The following is a 17,521-nucleotide window of genomic DNA, read 5'->3' as shown; positions in this document are numbered from 1 at the left end:
AGGTGGATTTCTGAGTTCGAGGCCAGCCTGGTCTACAGAGTGAGTTCCAGGACAGCCAGGGCTATACAGAGAAACCCTGTCTCGAAAAACCAAAAAATAAATAAATAAATAAATTGTAGTATAGTGGAATTGGCGTGTGCTGAGGTGTGAAGGCATTTGTCTCCATGCCTGACCCAAGTGTAGCCTTATGACCTGAATTCCATTCCTGAAAATCACATGGTAGAGGAAGGGAAACAATCCCTACAAGTCATGCTCAGGCTTACATACCCAAATACAGTTTTGTTGTGAAAGCCATGGTGGAGAGCTGGCTCAGTCAGGTGCAAATGCCAGCCTGTAATTCTATCACTGAAAATGCATACATGAATCCCAGGAGCTCACTGATCAGCCAGTCTTGCCTTACTGTCCATCAGTCCCAGTAAGACCAACCTTTAAAAAAAAAAAAAAGGCAAAAAGACAAAAACAAAAGGGCGAAAATTTGGTTGACCTGTAACCTCCATTCACCACTTCACTATGTCTCTGTGTATGTTTTCATTCCATGTAAGTGCCTCAAATACTTAGTTCTATATATGGTGAGTTTAACACTAATGGACCAGTAGAACTTTGAACCCTACTTAAGTTTTGCTTAATTCAACTCCAGTTCTGTCTACCCACAATTCCCTATAGTCACGTGAAACAAACCTAGGTTCTCTGGATACCCGGAGGCCTGGAGCTCTCTATCTTTGAGTCCCTCTGCTCCGCCCACTTGGGCGGCTCGACCCAAAGCTGCAGTTCCTTTCTACAGTAGCACCACCTGGAGTAGATTCACCTCGCTGAGATATAGACACGTGTTAAAACTAGCTAAGCCACCTGAGGGGCTCAGGGTCCCGCCCGAGCTTGGGGGCGGTCCAAGCAGCTAGCACCCTCGCGCCGCCCATGCGCCACGCCCTCTGGCCCTCCCTGGCTCCATATTGCAGGAAAGCGGGCTAGGGTGTGACGCTGCTTTCTTGTTCAGGTGAGGACTCGCACCCCCTCCCCTTGCTGTTCGTCCGTCGGTCAGTCAGCTTGTTCCCAGTCCCTGGTCTGGCCTTCCAACCGTAGTCGTAGAGCCCCGCGCGTGTCCTAACGAGGTGGGCCTCCGGGTGGCGGAGACTCGGACGCGTTTCGGGTGTTTGGGGTGGGTTGGGCATGCTTTCCCCGCGTGCTGGAGGACTGGGAAGGTCTGTGGGTAAATCACTCTGTTAGGCTTAGAGTGGGATGCCAGGCAGCAGTGGTACCCCACTTTCGGTCAGGTGGGCCGCAAGAGGAGGACTTACGGCCCGAGGGTGGCCCTGGTGAAGCCCCTTGCCAGAAGGCCGACTAACAGCTCCGAAAGCTGGCTTTGACTAGTGACTAGACTTTTTGGTGACACAGCAAATTTAGGGGAACTTGAGGAATTTGTGCCGTGCTTAATGACACCTAGGGCAGAATTCACAAACCTGATATGTAAGCTCCGGTTTAAAATCCTTGGAAACTACTCTAGTAACAATCTAGATTTTTTTTTCCCCTTGTCCTTGACCCATATCAGCCGTCTAGGTAAGCAAGATGCAGAGAGGAATGGCTAAACCAAGTGAAAAGACGAAAGGTATTTTACTATTATCCATTACATTCCCTAATTGCTGCCAGGTGATAGCGAGCCATTCTGATAAAGTAACTGCCCCAATTACAGTACAAGTGTAATGAGCTACGGTTTAGGCAAGGAAAACATTAGAAACAAGTGGAGTAAACAATTTTGCTCCCGCAAACTTAAACCACCTTTTAGCCCTCATGGTTAAGTAGAGGGCTAACTTCCCACGCAGAGGACTAAGCCCTGTTTCCCTGTTATCTATCCCCAGTCATTGCTTTAAATGGCCCTTCCGGAACCTAGAGGTGGCTTTTGGGAAACTGTTTCTGTTTTTGCCTGGCTTAAGTCACACTTCCTGTTTCCCTTCCCTGTTTGTCACCGTTCCCCACCCCCAACCCCACCCTTAACTTCTTAGGCCTCTTGCCAGTTGAGAGACTGACATAGTTCCACCCTTTTACTAGCTGACTCACTGGGTGGAGATGGTTTGGAGAACCAAGATTGGATTTTCCAAGTTTTTCTAAAGGTTGTTTGTAACAGTGTTAAAGGGGAAACAAAAGCTCTGGTTCACTCAGAAAAGTCCTGTTAACTTGAGCAGAGCTGAGTAATTTATTGAGTCACCCTAGGGTTTGTTAGCCTTTTACAAAAAGTTTAAAGTCTACTTTTTGAAGTGATCACATGAGCAATGTTTAAAGGGGCTAAAAGGCCATGAAAAATGAGCTGCTTTGTCCTTAACCCCCCCCCCCCCCCCACACACACACCTGCATGCACTCTCCCAGTCAGGATGCCACCCTTTTCTGCTTCCCTGTCTCCTTCCTGTGAGCTTGTTTACAGAGAGAAGAAAATGGGTGTATTTCTTTAGCAGAAAGCTTGTTTTCCACCTGGCTTTGTTTAATTTACCACGTATGGTAGATGGTTTTGTAAATGGATTTTTTAAAAGCACTTTTAGAAGGTGTATAGTTTATAGCTTCACTTTATGAACATTCATGTTTCACTTATCTCTAAGTGATGTTTAGATTATCTTGAACAACTTTTCCTATTACAGATGATGCTATGATGAATAGCCTAGTACCTATATAAATGTGCATTTGTGAAGGTATTTCTGTGACCTATATGGAAATGGCATTTCATTTCTGGTACTTAATAATCTTCGAGGTGCACTGAAATTGCTTCAGTTTTTCATATGCTAATACCTAGATAATCTTTGCTTTATTTTTGTTTTGTTTTAAAAATCTTGGTATAAGTCCTCTAGGCCCTTAAAGGTAAGATTTAATATAGTAGTTAAAATGTAGAAATAGAACTTTGTCATTGGAGTGATTCATTCTTTTATCTGTGTGTGTACATGCATGTGTGTACAAGTTTGTGGGGCTGGGTGCACATGCCACAATGTGCATATGGATGTCAGGAAAGTCTTGGGTGTGGGTCTCTGGCTACCTATCCCATACCCCAGGCTAGCTGGCCTGGAAACTTAAGGGGTTTTCTTGGTCTTTACCTCCCATCTCACCACAGGGGTGCTGGAATTAGAGATCCGAGCTAGCTTGCCCAGCGTCTGGGGATCTGATCTTCAGACCTCTGTAGCAAGAGTCACCTCCCCAGTCAGTTCTCCCTCTCCAGAGGCACACATGTGTTCTCCCTTGCCCTCTCTCTTCCTTTCTTTCCCCCTCACTCCCTATCTCTTTCTCTCCCTGATTCCTCTTTCCCCTTCTCCCTCCCTCCCACTTACCTCTGAGCTACAGAGTCAGCCTTTTTGTGACCCTAAGCATTATTTCACAAATTACTTTCAGATTTCCCCCTTTTGATCCTGCTCTCTTTCCTTTGACCCTCTGACAGTCCTTTAGAAGCTGCAGGCTTGCCCTTACTCCTGATGGTAATCAAGAACAGAGAAGAAGAAAAGAGAGAGAGAATTTAGCTTCTTTCTCTTTCTATGCACAGGTTTTTGGCTTTCAATTAATTGAGACCAGACTGAGTCAATTTTATTAATATCTTACTGTCGTAGTGTGTGTGTGTTCATGTTTCTGCATACATGTGTGTGCTGGTGTGTACAATGTAGAAGCCAGAAGCTGACATTAAATGACCTTCTCTGTTGTTCTCCATCTTATTTTTGGAGTCAGTGCCTTTCTTGGAAGCAGCACTCTCACTGATTGCTTAGACTGGCCATGGAGATTCCATCTGGTCTTCCCAGCCCCTACCTTTGGGGTTGCATTTGTGCTGTCACGCCTGGCTTTTTACACGGGCACTGGGGGTTTGGAACTCAGATTATTGTGTATGGCAAGCAGTCTACAGACAGAGCCATTTCTCCAGCCTCCGTTTACCTTAATGACTTAAAAACTTTAATATTATATATTCCCAATCATAGCTTTGCGCCTATGATTATGTCAAGGGGCACTGTAATAACACACTTATTATCACATCCTCTTATATTGGACACACAAAAAGGCTGCATGCGTTCTTTTCCCTGAATAGTGTGTTAGCACCCAGGCTACTGCTTATTTATTATAATGAGAACTGAATTGAATAGTGTGTTAGCACCCAGGCTACTGCTTATTTATTATAATGAGAACTGAATTGAATCCGGTTTGTTGTCTTTTGCTGTTGGGTACCTGACGCAGGCACTATGCACACGAGGGTTATGCCACTGACCTGCCCCTCTACTTGTGAAAGAAATGGAAGTCATTTATGTCTACACTGAGGATAAACACACTATTTTAAATTAATCAAATTAGAAAATATTTCCAGAAATGCCAAAATGCCCTGGTACCAAAGTATAGTCAACATTAACTCGGAAGTTTTGTGAGAAACACAGAATCTCGGCTGCTGAGAGGGCTCAGGAGCTAAACATACGTCCTAGTTCGGTTTCCACTGCTGTGATAAAGATCTTGACTAGAAGTAACCTGGAGGGGAATGGGTTTATTTCATCTTGTACTTCCAGGTGACAGTCCATCATGAGGGAAATCAGGGCAGGAACTCAACAAAGGGACCTGAAAGCAGGAACTGAAATAGAGACCCCAGAGGAGCACTGCTTTTTTTCTTGTTCCTCCTGGCTTGCTCAGTTTGCTTTTTCCCCACAACCCAGTACCACCTGCCCACGGATGGCACTGCCCATGGTGACCCTCCCACCTCAATCACCAATCAAGGAAATGCCCAGTAGGTTTGCCTAGAGACCAGTCTGATGGGTGCATTTTCTCAACCGAGGTTCCCTCTTCTCAGCTGATTCTCGCTTGTGTCAAATAGGTAAACGAACAACCAACAATGTGTGTGTTCCCGAGCCTGACATTGTGAATTTGATCCCCAGAACTTATACAATGCAAGGAGAAAACTTAATCTCTCAAGTTGCCTTCTGATCTCCACAAAATGGTATGGGAATGGTAGCACCACCTGTAATCTCAGCAGGCTGAGGCAGTAGTTGCTAATTCAAGGCCAGCCTCATCTATAGATAGACAGACAGATAGACAGACAGACAGACAGATAGAGAGTTCGAGCTTACCTGTGCAGAAAGGGGGGGGGGGTGGAGGAGTGGGGCAGACTCTTAGTTCCCAACCTAGAACTATTGGGTCAGTGTACTCCTCAGTGAATTTTCAGGAGATTTGCATGTATAAAATATGAGAATCCCACTTTTTGTTCATGGTATTATATAAAGAAAGGAGTGATAGAGTTCCAACTAAAGGAAGAAATGATGCAGGAGCACAGGCTTGAGGGCCAAGCTGGTAAGAGTTAAATGAAGGGACTGATGCCTGCCTGGGGATAAGAGTGGGTTAAATGAAGGAATGATGCCTACCTGAGGGTAAGAGTGGGTTAAATGAAGGAATGATGCCTGCCTGGGGGTAAGAGTGGGTTAAATGAAGGAATGATGCCTGCCTGGAGGATGGGGCTGGAGAGAAAGCTCAATAGTGAGAGCACTTGCTGTTCTTCTCAGTTCTCCGAGCTCACATGGCAGCTTACAACTGTCCTTAATTAACTCTAGTTCCAGAGGATCCAGCATTCTTTTCTGTCCCATGGGTCCTGGCAAGTATGTGATATACACAGGTACACAGGAGAGACCCTAGAGAAACCAATCTTTTAAATTAGAGAAAAAATTGTTGACTATAAATTGGAGTCAGTGCCAAGGGGAGTAGAAGTTTGACCAGTAATTTTTTTTTCCCTGATTTTAATGGATTCTGAAGCTAGGACCAGGCAGGCTAAACACACACTCTTGAGTTATACCTCTGCAACACTGCCTGTGAGTTCTTAATGTGATACGTCAGCAGTGAATCCTTGTGGATTTTGGGTCATAAGAGTAGTTCTTGGAAAGGGCAGCTAATGATGATATCCAGGGATAGTGGGAAGCTGAGACGGTATAAGCTAGAGTACGCAGGGAAGGTAGTTTTAGCAGTTTCTAGCTACAGTGTTATGGTGAGACCTGCTGCAAGGACGTGCCATGGAAATAGAATTGAAGAAGAAAAGGAGTCATTTCCACAGAGGGATACAACTACCAGGTTCCGTCCTACAGTAGAATACTGGTTCATTTACATAGTGACTGTTGACAGCTAAGGGAGGGATGTGGTCTGGCAGTGTGAGTATGTAATTCCACACCAGGCGTGACAGCCTCCTCACTACCTTTGTTTTCCTCAGGGTACAGGGCATAAATCTCAGGGTTTCGTGCCCAGGGATCATAGGTGTGAGCTACCATGCCTGATGCGTCAGTAGCCCCCCTGGTCTTCTACCTCAGTCTCTCATTTTTATTTTGGTGACCACCCATCACAGTTACATCCCACCCTGTCCCCTGTATTTGTCATTCTGCTTTCTTGCTAGTCTGTGTCCAGCACTTCTTAGAACGTTGTGTCCACCCTCAGCCACTCACTTCCTCTCCATTTGGAATAGTGTTTGAGGTCACCCTTGCTCAGTAGGGCTTCTCGCAGAGACCTGAGGCTTGCTGATCAGTCCAGGCTGGCCAGCCAGTGAGCATGAGGATTTCATGTCTCCATCTCCCCAGGCACACGGCTGTACCACCATATCTGGCTTTTTACATGATACTGGGGTTTGAACTCAGGGTACTCAAGTTCCACAAGTAGCTCCTCACCAGGCTGCAGCTGGGGACTGTACAGACTATGGTACAGAGGACAAAAGGAAACCTGTCATACTCTTTGCTTACACCCTAAGTATTATTCACATTGTGTGTGTGACAGAGGATGTGTGCATTCTTCAAGTGTGCAGAAGTCAGAAGACAGCATGGAGGACTCATTCTTTCTGCCTACCATCTTTATCTGAGACATTGAACTCAGGTTATATTTCAAAGCAAATAGTCTTAATCCACTTGAACCATCTTTGGCCTTGTTATCCACATTTAGTGACCACCATTACACTGTGTGTATGTGTATGTATATCTTCAAAGGCCTTAAGATATACAAAAAAATTACAAAGGACTTTTTGTTGTTGTTGTTACAGAATGTCTTACCCAGGCTATCCGCCCACTGGCTACCCACCTTTCCCTGGATATCCTGTAAGTATTGCTATCAAAATGCTAAAATCACTTTTATTTTTCATACAGTTGTTACATAGAAGTAGCCTGTGCCCTAGAGCAGGAGTCATGAACTCAAGTGTCCAGGGCTATAAATCGGTGAGAAAAGACAAGTGTTGTCTGAAAAATAATAGGATGTGTCATATATGGACACTGAGCTCTAGCCCAGTGTGGCCATGCTGGGAGACACACCCAGTGTTGCTAGATTAGGTTGAGTAAAGACAGAAACCTGTATTTTATGTGAACTGAATCATGGTTTTATTGTTTGTTTTCTGAGAAAAGGTCTCACTGTGTAGTTCCAGCTGGCCTAGAATTTATATAAAGGCCAAGTTGACTCCAAACTCACAGAGATCCTCGTGCTTCTTGTCTCTGGAGTGCTGGGATTAAAAGTATGCATTACCACATCCGGCTCAGGGTTTGGGTTTTTTTGGGTTTTTGTTTTTTTGGTTTTTTTTTTTTTTTTTTTTTTTTTTTTTTTTTTTTTTTGGTTTTTCGAGACAGGGTTTCTCTGTGTAGCCCTAGCTGTCCTGGAACTCACTTTGTAGACCAGGCTGGCCTCGAACTCAGAAATCCGCCTGCCTCTGCCTCCCGAGTGCTGGGATTAAAGGCGTGCCCTACCACGCCCAGCTCTCAAGGTTTGTTTTTTAAAACTTGAAAGTTAGGTTTTAAAAATGTTAATTATTTTCTAAGCCAATGCAACATACACACACACACACACATACATACATACATACATACACACACACTAAATTACAGATCAGAGCACCTGGACTTGGTGATAGCTTTCCTACTCTGGGGGCTAAGTTCATAATTGAGGCTACTAAAAAGTATGTTTCGCTATACTGTATCCTGGGGAGAATAGAAGAAGGGCCTCTGCAGGTGAATGATAGTGTGTATATCTTCACCCAAGCTAAATATATAGTTTTAAAGGAGAACTATGAATATGTTCTCAGGTCCCTGTGTATGAAGCGGGATTGTAGCAATCATTTTAGTCTTTGCAGAAGTAGACAACTCTAACATGTCTGTGATGTAATACAATAAATAAAATTTTATTTTTTCTTGCTTCAATTCTCCTGGAGGTCAGTCATGGAGTATTGAGCAGTGTGGAGTAGAAGTCTTGTGTGTGGCATTCTGGGTTCCCAGGCTCTGTTCACTGTTGATTCCTCCCTAGGATGGAGGAGAGGGTCTTCATCACATTTCCATGTGCCACAACAGTGAAGGAAGTTGTCAGCTTGGTTAGTTGGTCCTGAGAATTTAAGGTTTGATAAGAGCGGGTGTGATAGTACATGCCTGTGATCACAGGATTCAGAGCTGGAAGCAAGAAGAGCAGAAGTTAGAGGGGAACCTGCCTGTGTATAGTAAGGCCATACAGAGAGACCAGGGCAAAGGGGAGAGAGCTCACCAGCTGGTGCTGTCTCTGGGTTCCTGGAGAGAAATGGACTGCTCTTGTCCACCTCACATAGAATTGATTTTAACTGAGTTGTAATAAAGATCCTGACAAAGTGGAATAGAATTGATAAAGTTAATAATAAGATAGCAGAAATGATACATTGTGGTGGGGGGTACCTGTATACTCTTTGTTCTTTTTAAGTGGGTCCTATATGTCCATTTGTACATGTTTCTGATTTTTCCAGCCTGCAGGTCAGGAGTCCTCTTTCCCCACTGCGGGTCAGTATCCGTACCCTAGTGGCTTCCCACCGATGGGAGGAGGTGCTTACCCACCAGCACCAAGTGGTGGCTATCCAGGAGCTGGAGGCTACCCCGCACCTGGAGGTTATCCAGCCCCTGGGGGCTATCCTGGAGCCCTAAGTCCAGGGGGTCCTCCAGCCTATCCTGGAGGTAAGTTAGGACTTGAGATTTGCTGAAGTGTTGTGTTTTATCCCCCCTTACCCTCGGCGTTATTTGCTGTATTGTGAGAGTTCAGAGTTACTCTAAGTTAGCCACGGAGAGCTAAAACTTAGGTAGTAAGCTCAGGTGTAAAGTTCTTGATAATGAAAGGCCTGTGTAAATCACTACTTGATTATTATAGATTGAGAGGGTCTGGAGTGGTGGTTCTCAACCTTCCTAATGCTGCTATCTTTAATACAGCTCCTCATATTGTGATGACTCCCCCAACCATAAAATTATTTTTGTTGCTACTTCATAACTCTAATTTTGCTACTGTTAGGAATCGTAACGTAAATATTTTTGGTGATATAGGTTTGCCAAAGGGTTCTCGACCCACAGGTTGAGAATGTCTGGGCTGGAGCAATGGCCTTAGTGGGTAAAAGCAGTGACTGCTTCCAGAGGACCTGGCTTAGGTTCCAGCAGCCACATAGCAGCTCACAGCTGTCTGTTCCACCATTTCTAGAGGCTCTGACACCCTCTTTCAGCCTCCTAGAGCACTGCATGAGTATAGTGCATTGATGTACCCACAAAACACATGTATACATAAAATAACAAAATCTTAAAAAAAAAAATAGACAAGCATAAACTTTAAATGACCTTTAGGTCTTAGGACCACTTAATCCAAAGACTTAAGGAAAACACTGTAGGGCTGGAAAGATGACTGAACAGTTAAGAGCACTTGCTGCTCTTGCAGAGGACCTGAGGTCCATTCCCAGCACTCAGTCATCCATAACTCCATTTCCAGGGAATATACTGCTTTCTTCTGACTCTGAGGGCATCAAGCATGCATGTGGTGCACATATATACACGCAGGCAAAACACCCACAAAACAAAAGGAATAAATTAATTTTTAAAAGGGTTGTTTTTTTTTTAAACTCACTATAATGCCTTACATTGTTACTAAAGTTACTAAAGAAGTTAAATATACTAAAACTCTCTTTTTTTTTTTTTCCTGAGTCAGAGGGTTTCTCTGTGTAGTCCTGGCTGTCCTGGAACTCACTTTGTAGACCAGGCTGGCCTCGAACTCAGAAATCCGCCTGCCTCTGCCTCCCAAGTGCTGGCATTAAAGGTGTGCACCACCAAGCCAAGCTCAAACTTTTGGTTTTTTAAGATAGGGTTTCTCTGTATATATTGGCAATTCTGGCACTCACTCTGGAGACTAGCCTAGTCTAGAACTCAGAGATCTGCCTGCCTCTGCCTCCTAAGTACTGGGATCATGAGGCCCAGTTTATACTAAAACTTTTAAAACTCAGTTTAAATTTTTTTTTATGTTTCTGTATGTACATATGTGTACTTGTGTGTGTACCCATGAGTGCCATGGTATGTTTGTATAGGTCAGAATCAGTTCTGCTCTTCCACCATTTGGGTTCTGGGGATCAATTTAGCTGGTTAGGCTTGGCAGGGAGTGCTTTTCCCCACTGAGCACCTCACCAACCCTTAAAGGTAATTCCCAGTGTCCTGTGAGTTGATGACACACATGGGATGACTGGTACAGCATTACTGACATGTATTTTCTACTGATAACAGTCGACATTTTTCTTAAATATTCTCTGTATTACAAGACTTGTATTTTTTTGAGACAAGTGCATCCCAGAGTGACTTGTGGCTCACTTGGTAGCTCAGGCTGGCCATCGGTTCATGGCAGTCCTGAGTGTTGTGCTTACCACCCGTGGCTCTTCATGAAGTAAAGCTTATTAAAATGTTGTTTTTCTAAATCTCTCCAGGCCAAGGCTTTGGGGCCCCACCCGGTGGAGCAGGCTTTTCTGGCTATCCACAGCCACCTGCACAGTCTTACGGTGGCGGACCAGCCCAGGTTCCAGTACCAGGTACGTCCCAGCTGTCTAGAAAGAAACCATGTAACGATTCTGTGAGCTTTTCAGTTGTCAAGCAGACTTAGATGATATTTAAGGTAGTCTTCAGGGAATATTTATATAATTCTGTAAATAATGTTAAGTAGATAGTCTCAATTTGATATGAGATCATAATCAGTAAAATGGAGATGACAAATAATTTTTTTTTTCTATTAACTAGTCTGTCCTAAAGCCAAAAACAAGTTTTTGAAGGAACCACCTCCAGGATTCTATTCTGACAAATTCCAGATGAAATCAGAATTGAATTTAGTTCAAGCTTTTAGTTTGTTTTGTTTTAAGATGGAGAGGAGCTAAATAAACAAATGGCTCAGCCGTTGAAAGCATGCATGGTCCTTGTAGAGGACCTGAGTTTGCCCAACACCAACATCAGGCTGCGTATAGCCACCTCTTAACTCTACTTCCAGGGATCCTACACATCTGGCCTCTCTACAGGCACCTACGTACTCACGTAATTAAAAATAAAATCTGTAAAAGAGATATAATACTTGTCATACTCACATAATTAAAATCTGTAAAAGAGATATAATACTTGTTAGGATCTTATTAAAAGATGTATGAGACCCAATTTGATTTTTCATTTAATAAATCAATATTGGAAAGATTGGGGCTGGAGAGATGGCTTAGTGGGTTAAGAACACTGACTACTCTTTTTTTTTTTTTNTTTTAGATTTATTTATTTATTATATGTAAGTACACTGTAGCTGTCTTCAGACACTCCAGAAGAGGGCGCCAGATCTCGTTACGGATGGTTGTGAGCCACCATGTGGTTGCTGGGATTTGAACTCTGGACCTTTGGAAGAGCAGTCGGGTGCTCTTACCCATTGAGCCATCTCACCAGCCCCTGACTACTCTTAAACCCAAGTTCAATTCCCAGCACTCACATAGTGGCTCAGTTTCAGGGGATCTTACACTATTCTGGCCTCTACTTCCAGAAAGCACCCATGTGATGCACAGACATACATGTAATCAAAACACTCATACACAAAACATGAAATTAAATATTAAGTTACATTCTTTAAAATAAAAGTAAAACAAAAGATTATCCTATGAAGATTATGGGATTGGGAAGAGGCTTATTTCTTTGTTTTGACACTTGGTCTCACCTATGCTGTCCTGGAACGTTTTTTGTAGAATAGTCTGGTATCAACCTCACAGAGATCCACCTGCCTTTACCACCCAGGATAATTATTTTTAAGAAATCATATGAGCTATCATTGTCATCTCTATTCTTCATGAGAGAAAACCACAGCGAAGTCATAAAAACTAGCATGTTCCTTTGGTTAGCCAGAGGCAGCCAGGAACTGTCTGGGATTAACAGTGTGAGCCACAGAGCCTGAATAAAAGATTTAGAGGCATGGTGGAAGTAGAATGAAAGGGACATGTGACATGTGTATATGACATCAAAACACAGCATGGTTGTTTGGAGGGACACCGATGTGAACAAAGAACAATGACTGTGCAGAAAGGTGTACCAAAACCCACTGTTGTTCTGGACCTTAAAATGTCGCTTATCCCAGTAGTAGCTTGGATGCTGTTCTGCTTCTGTGCTCAAGATAAATGGCCTATGTTTGTTGTTTGCTGTCAACCTACAGGTGGCTTTCCTGGAGGACAGATGCCATCTCAGTACCCTGGAGGACAAGCTCCCTTCCCTAGCCAGGTACTTTTGCTTCTGCCTCCTTATGCAATCTTACTTCTACTTTTAAAGTTAGTGTGGGTACCTGGAACTCATCGTGCTGAGGGATGGCGCCACACTTCTGTGACCCATCTGCGTTAAGTAGTGTCTGATACATTTGGTAAGAGCAGCCTCCATCCTTCTCACAGGTGATAATGTTGTCCCTCTATCCTAGAGGATATGTGTATGCCCCTGCATTGATTGTAGCTTCTCTGCCCTTAGTGATTACAGCTGTGACCTTGGGTAGTGGGTGGTCAGTATGTCTCAGACTTATGAAGGTAGTTTTATTTTCTGTTTATAACTTTCCACTCTTCTTTCAGATCAATACAGAATCCTTTCCTTCCTATCCTGCTTTCTCCCCTGTTTCTTTGGATTATAGCAGTGATGTGAGTAAGGACTGCTTACTAATACTAATGCTAGCTCCTCTATGTATGCCAGCATGTGTTCCAGGAACTCACTGTGTAGACCAGCCTTGAACTTAGACTGATCCCCTACCTCTACCTCTTGAGTACTGGGATTAAAGGTGTGGACCACCACATCTGGCCTCGTTTCTGATCTCTAGTGTTATGTCTTACTAGGGTTGTATTTCCCCTCAGTGCTTGGTAGAACTTTAACCATGGTAGCTAGTTAAGTCTGCTGAACTGATTTCTCAATGGCCCTCTAAGGTTTCTCATGTCTGAAATCCTTTCCTCACTCTCTCTGTATAGGTCTCCATCTTCATTGTTTTATACATTGCTCTGTTCTGCTATGTCCTGTGCAAATTACAGGAACAAAATTGCTAGCCTTGGATCCTTCCCTTTATCTTGACTTTTATAAACTAATGAAGGTCTGGCCCTTTCCCACTTGCCTTCAGCCAGGGTGGGCAAAGGACTGTGGAGCTGGGAAAGAGGCCCCTTCATTGTCCTCTTGGGTTTTGGTCAGGTTGACCCATCTCTCCAGACCTTTTTTCTCTTTAAGAAAATTTAAATTTTAGCCTTAAATTTTAATTTTAGTTTTTTGAGACAGTATCTCATTATGTAGCCCTGGCTACCCTGGAACTCAATATAAATGTCAGACTGGCCTTGAACTCACAGAGATCCTCCTGCCTCTTTGCCTTAAGTGGTAGGGAATGTGTTTATAATTTGAAATTAAATTGATTACATGTTTAAATAATATTTGGAAATAGTAGGATAAACAAAACTTACTACATCTAAAAACAAATAACAAACAAACAAACAAACAAAACCTTGTCACGAGTGCTGTCTTGATCCCATCCCTTTTAAGCCGTGGCTTGAGCACTGTAAGAGAGCAATTGGCTCCTGAGATGCAGTCAGTGGTGATGCCTGGCATGTACAGTATCCTAGGTTAATCCTTAGAATCACAAACAAGCAAACAGATGCGTTGATTTACAACAGTGTATTTTAAACTTTTAATTTTGAAGTCAGACTTACAAACAAAATTGCAGTAATACTACACAGGCTTTAGATTCTCCAAATGTTATCTTCCAACAAAAACACAATGTGATGATCAAACTCAGAAAGTTCAATAGTGTGGCACTATTACCTAATGCATAGACCTTTTCCAAATTTTACCAGTGTTCCAGTATTTAGTCCTTTAGGCTCAAGATGAGACCCAGCATGAACACTGAATCATTGCCCTGTATCTTGAGTCCTCTTCGAGAGGTCCTCGGTCTTCTTCGTTTATGACCTGGGCACTTTGAAGATACTACTATAGTATCTCATATTTCCTCATGTTTAAATTTAGGTCAGGCTCTTTTGGCAGGAGTTGAACAGAAATGATTTTCGCAGCACATCACGTCTGAAGGCACTTACTGTTGGCTCATTCGATCACCAGTTCAGGGTGGTGCCTGACAAGTTTCTACACGTTTATACACGTTGCAAACTGTGCAAATGTCTTGGCTTGTGACATACCTTTGCCCTCTAATTTTTAGTATATTTATAATTCTTGTGTAAAATTGTTTATTAGTATGAAAATGAATTTTTATTACCTTGTAGATTTGTGCTTGCAACATATTCTCTACTGATTCTGATTTATCTCTTCCTCCTTTTTACAGCATGGGGATCAAACCCTGGGCCTCATTCACACTTGCTAGTGTGCTACAACCCCAGCCTTTCTTCTTTGTTTATCTTAAATATAACATATGAAGTATATTGTACCCCCTCACTTCCACTTGGTGCTTTTCTCACCATTATATAAAATGTTTATTTCACTCCGGGCAGTGGTGGCGCATGCCTTTAATCCCAGCACTTGGGAGGCAGAGGCAGGCAGATTTCTGAGTTCGAGGCCAGCTTGGTCTACAGAGTTTGTTCCAGGACAGCCAGGGCTACACAGANGAGGCCAGCTTGGTCTACAGAGTTTGTTCCAGGACAGCCAGGGCTACACAGAGAAACCCTGTCTCAAAAAACCAAAAAAAAAAAAAAAAAAAAAAGTTTATTTCATATCTTGGCAAATAAATAGGCCCCATATAGGAAATGGAAAGAGATTATCCATTGCTAGTGTGAAAATTCTCTTGGGCACTCATGTCTACATCATTAATGCTATTTTTTTTCTTATCTTAAAATCAAATGCTATCACTCATGTCTTCTTTTATTTACTTTAATTTTTTATTTTTTATTCTTTATTCTCATACATTACATCCCAACTGCAGTTTCCCCTCCCCCACCTCATCATCTCTTGTTGTTTGGGGATCAATATCTATCTCCCCTTTTCTGTCAAAAAGGAAGCTAAGACATAAGAGGGTTGTAACTTTAATCTCACGAGTTTGACTCATGTCTCATGCCAGTTTGGTGTGTGGCTATCTATTAGTAGGAGACAAGTATGTTTGGAAGGAGGCTGGATCTGTCTGTTCATGAGGCCTGGTAGTACATCTCATATCCTTGCACTAAAACCCTTGCATACAGATGATAACTGGATGAAGTCTCCATGTTGCCTTATTGTCCAAGAAAAGTCCTTACTTGAATTTTACACCTTTTGTTGTTATCAGCCTGCTGCGATGACTCAAGGCACCCAAGGAACAATCCTCCCAGCCTCCAACTTTGATGCTATGAGAGATGCAGAAATTCTCCGCAAAGCAATGAAAGGGTTTGGTAAGGAAAAAGGATTGTCTTTTCACACCTATAAGGAAAGTCTGTGTCATAATCAAAGTCCTTTGTCAACTCGTACCTTGGTGACATCTAGTCCCCTGGAAGCATTTTCATCCTTACATAAATATCTATGACTCTTCCAGGGACAGACGAGCAAGCAATTGTGGATGTTGTGTCTAACCGTTCCAATGACCAGAGGCAACAAATCAAAGCAGCTTTTAAGACCATGTATGGAAAGGTATGCTTTTTCCCATTTAGTGAGAACAGCAGGGCCTACCAGGTCTACATTCATGTCAGACTGAACGCTGTATTTTTACTAATACTGAGGGGGGATGGACAGATAAATGGCCTTCACAGGCTCCAATGTGGTCCTGGCTACCTCCCCAGCAGTGTGCCTCAAATACTTGCTGTTTCTCCTGGCCATGTGCTCATGGTCCATCTCTCCTCTTTTCCTCTCACTTCGCCACCCCCCAACCAGATAACTCAAAATCCACCTACCTCTAATTCCTCCAGTAACTGGCTGTAACCAATTCTATTTAACTAATAGTTTTAAGTCAAGGAACAAGGTGTGTGCAACCAAAGCTTGTACACGTAGGCCTGTACCTTCCAGGTACAGAATTTAGCATTCCAGTACATAGCAGCAGCCCAGACCTCAGCACTCCAGTGTTAGGATCTCTTCAAAACTGTTTTTACTTGAGAGCAGTCCCTCTTCCCACCTCATACTGAATCTTTTATGTAATAGTTTCAGGAAACAGATATGACCCCAGCAAGATCTGCTCCTTACATAGTCCATTTCTTTGCAGCCATTGGTGATCTCCCACTGTTTTCTTTCCTCTGAACATGTCTTATGGTGTGACTGGATGGAGCTGGTCTTCTATACTTCTGTGTGAGCACACTGTGCTCCTGGGTTATTACATGTTTCCTCTCTTTCTGCATGGTATGCAACCTTTTCAAGATCTGGCTTTAAATATCAGCTACCGTGTGTCTCTCATTAAATGGGATAGCATTTGGCTGGTCCTTCCACTCAGGTCCCATGACGACTCTTTAAAATCTGTGCTATTACTGGTCTCACTGCCAACTCTCAAAACCTGTGTGCTTCCTTTGCAAAAATCATGTCATGTTGTCTTCTTTATGTTCCAGCAGCAGGTGTGTTATGAGTAGTTCCTTAGTAAGTATTTCTTGAATGGCTGATCAGTGACTAAGTGCAGCAGAATTTATGACAAAAAAAAAAAATGCCATTGTTCCTCAGATATAATGGGGAGAAGTGGCTAGCATTGCTTTTTCATTTATACAAGAGTCCTAAACTTCCCTAACATCTTCTGCTACTGCCTGCTTACTGTCTGTCCATCAGCTTGTCCAACCTGTTTTCCACTGCCCAGTTCAGACACACTTTTATCATCAGTAGTAGTAGCAGCAGCAGCAGTAGTAGTAGTAAATTTTATTTATGGTGTGTACATGTGTATTATGGGTATGTACTAAGCCTCCTTGCCAGGCTGTCTTTTATTTTCTTCTTCATTTATTTATGTATTCTTCCTCTGTGAATGTGGATGAATGGATAGATGTGGATGTGTACACACATGCCACATTGCACATAGGCAGTTTTTACCGGGATGGTTTCTCCTTCCATGTGGGAAGGCAAGGCTGGACCTGAATGCAGACCATGCTGCTTACTGACCGGCTCCCCACAGCTTGCCTAATGTACGCTCGTACACAGCCCAGGACTATGTGCCCAGTGGTGGCACCACCTGAAGTGAGCCATACTACATTCATCATTAAATGGTGAATCAAGAAAATATCTTCCAGACTTATCTACAGGCCAGTGTGATAGAGGCATTGTTTCAGTCGAGGTCACTCTTTTCAGATAACCCCTGATACATGCCAAGATGACAAAAAAGTAGCTAGACAGACACATAAGTCCTGTTTCTTTTTTTTTTTTTT

General features: G+C 43.0%; 1 protein-coding gene across 6 annotated transcripts in view; it reads left to right on the top strand.

Moving 5' to 3' along the window:
* Positions 1-744: 744 nt before the first annotated feature.
* The window catches only part of Anxa7 (annexin A7), a 26,036-nt gene continuing 9,259 nt past the window's right edge, over positions 745-17,521 (top strand). Inside the window, exons 1-9 of one of the 6 annotated variants that reach the window (XM_029469069.1) lie at positions 745-991; positions 4,808-4,930; positions 6,998-7,052; positions 8,705-8,909; positions 10,682-10,783; positions 12,421-12,485; positions 12,821-12,886; positions 15,484-15,586; positions 15,727-15,821. In XM_029469069.1, the coding sequence (XP_029324929.1) occupies positions 6,999-7,052; positions 8,705-8,909; positions 10,682-10,783; positions 12,421-12,485; positions 12,821-12,886; positions 15,484-15,586; positions 15,727-15,821 (690 nt within the window). In that variant the 5' untranslated portion in view covers positions 745-991; positions 4,808-4,930; position 6,998. Of the gene's footprint in view, positions 1,107-4,807; positions 4,931-6,997; positions 7,053-8,704; positions 8,910-10,681; positions 10,784-12,420; positions 12,486-12,820; positions 12,887-15,483; positions 15,587-15,726; positions 15,822-17,521 lie in introns of all 6 variants that reach the window. The other 5 variants (XM_029469071.1, XM_029469068.1, XM_029469070.1 and 2 more) reach the window with 5 other exon arrangements.

The sequence above is a fragment of the Mus caroli genome, chromosome 14 (assembly GCF_900094665.2).
Source record: "Mus caroli chromosome 14, CAROLI_EIJ_v1.1, whole genome shotgun sequence".
Taxonomy (NCBI): Eukaryota; Metazoa; Chordata; class Mammalia; order Rodentia; family Muridae; genus Mus; species Mus caroli.
Note: the sequence above shows the minus strand (reverse complement) of the source record. Positions and strands in the feature narration are given on the sequence as shown.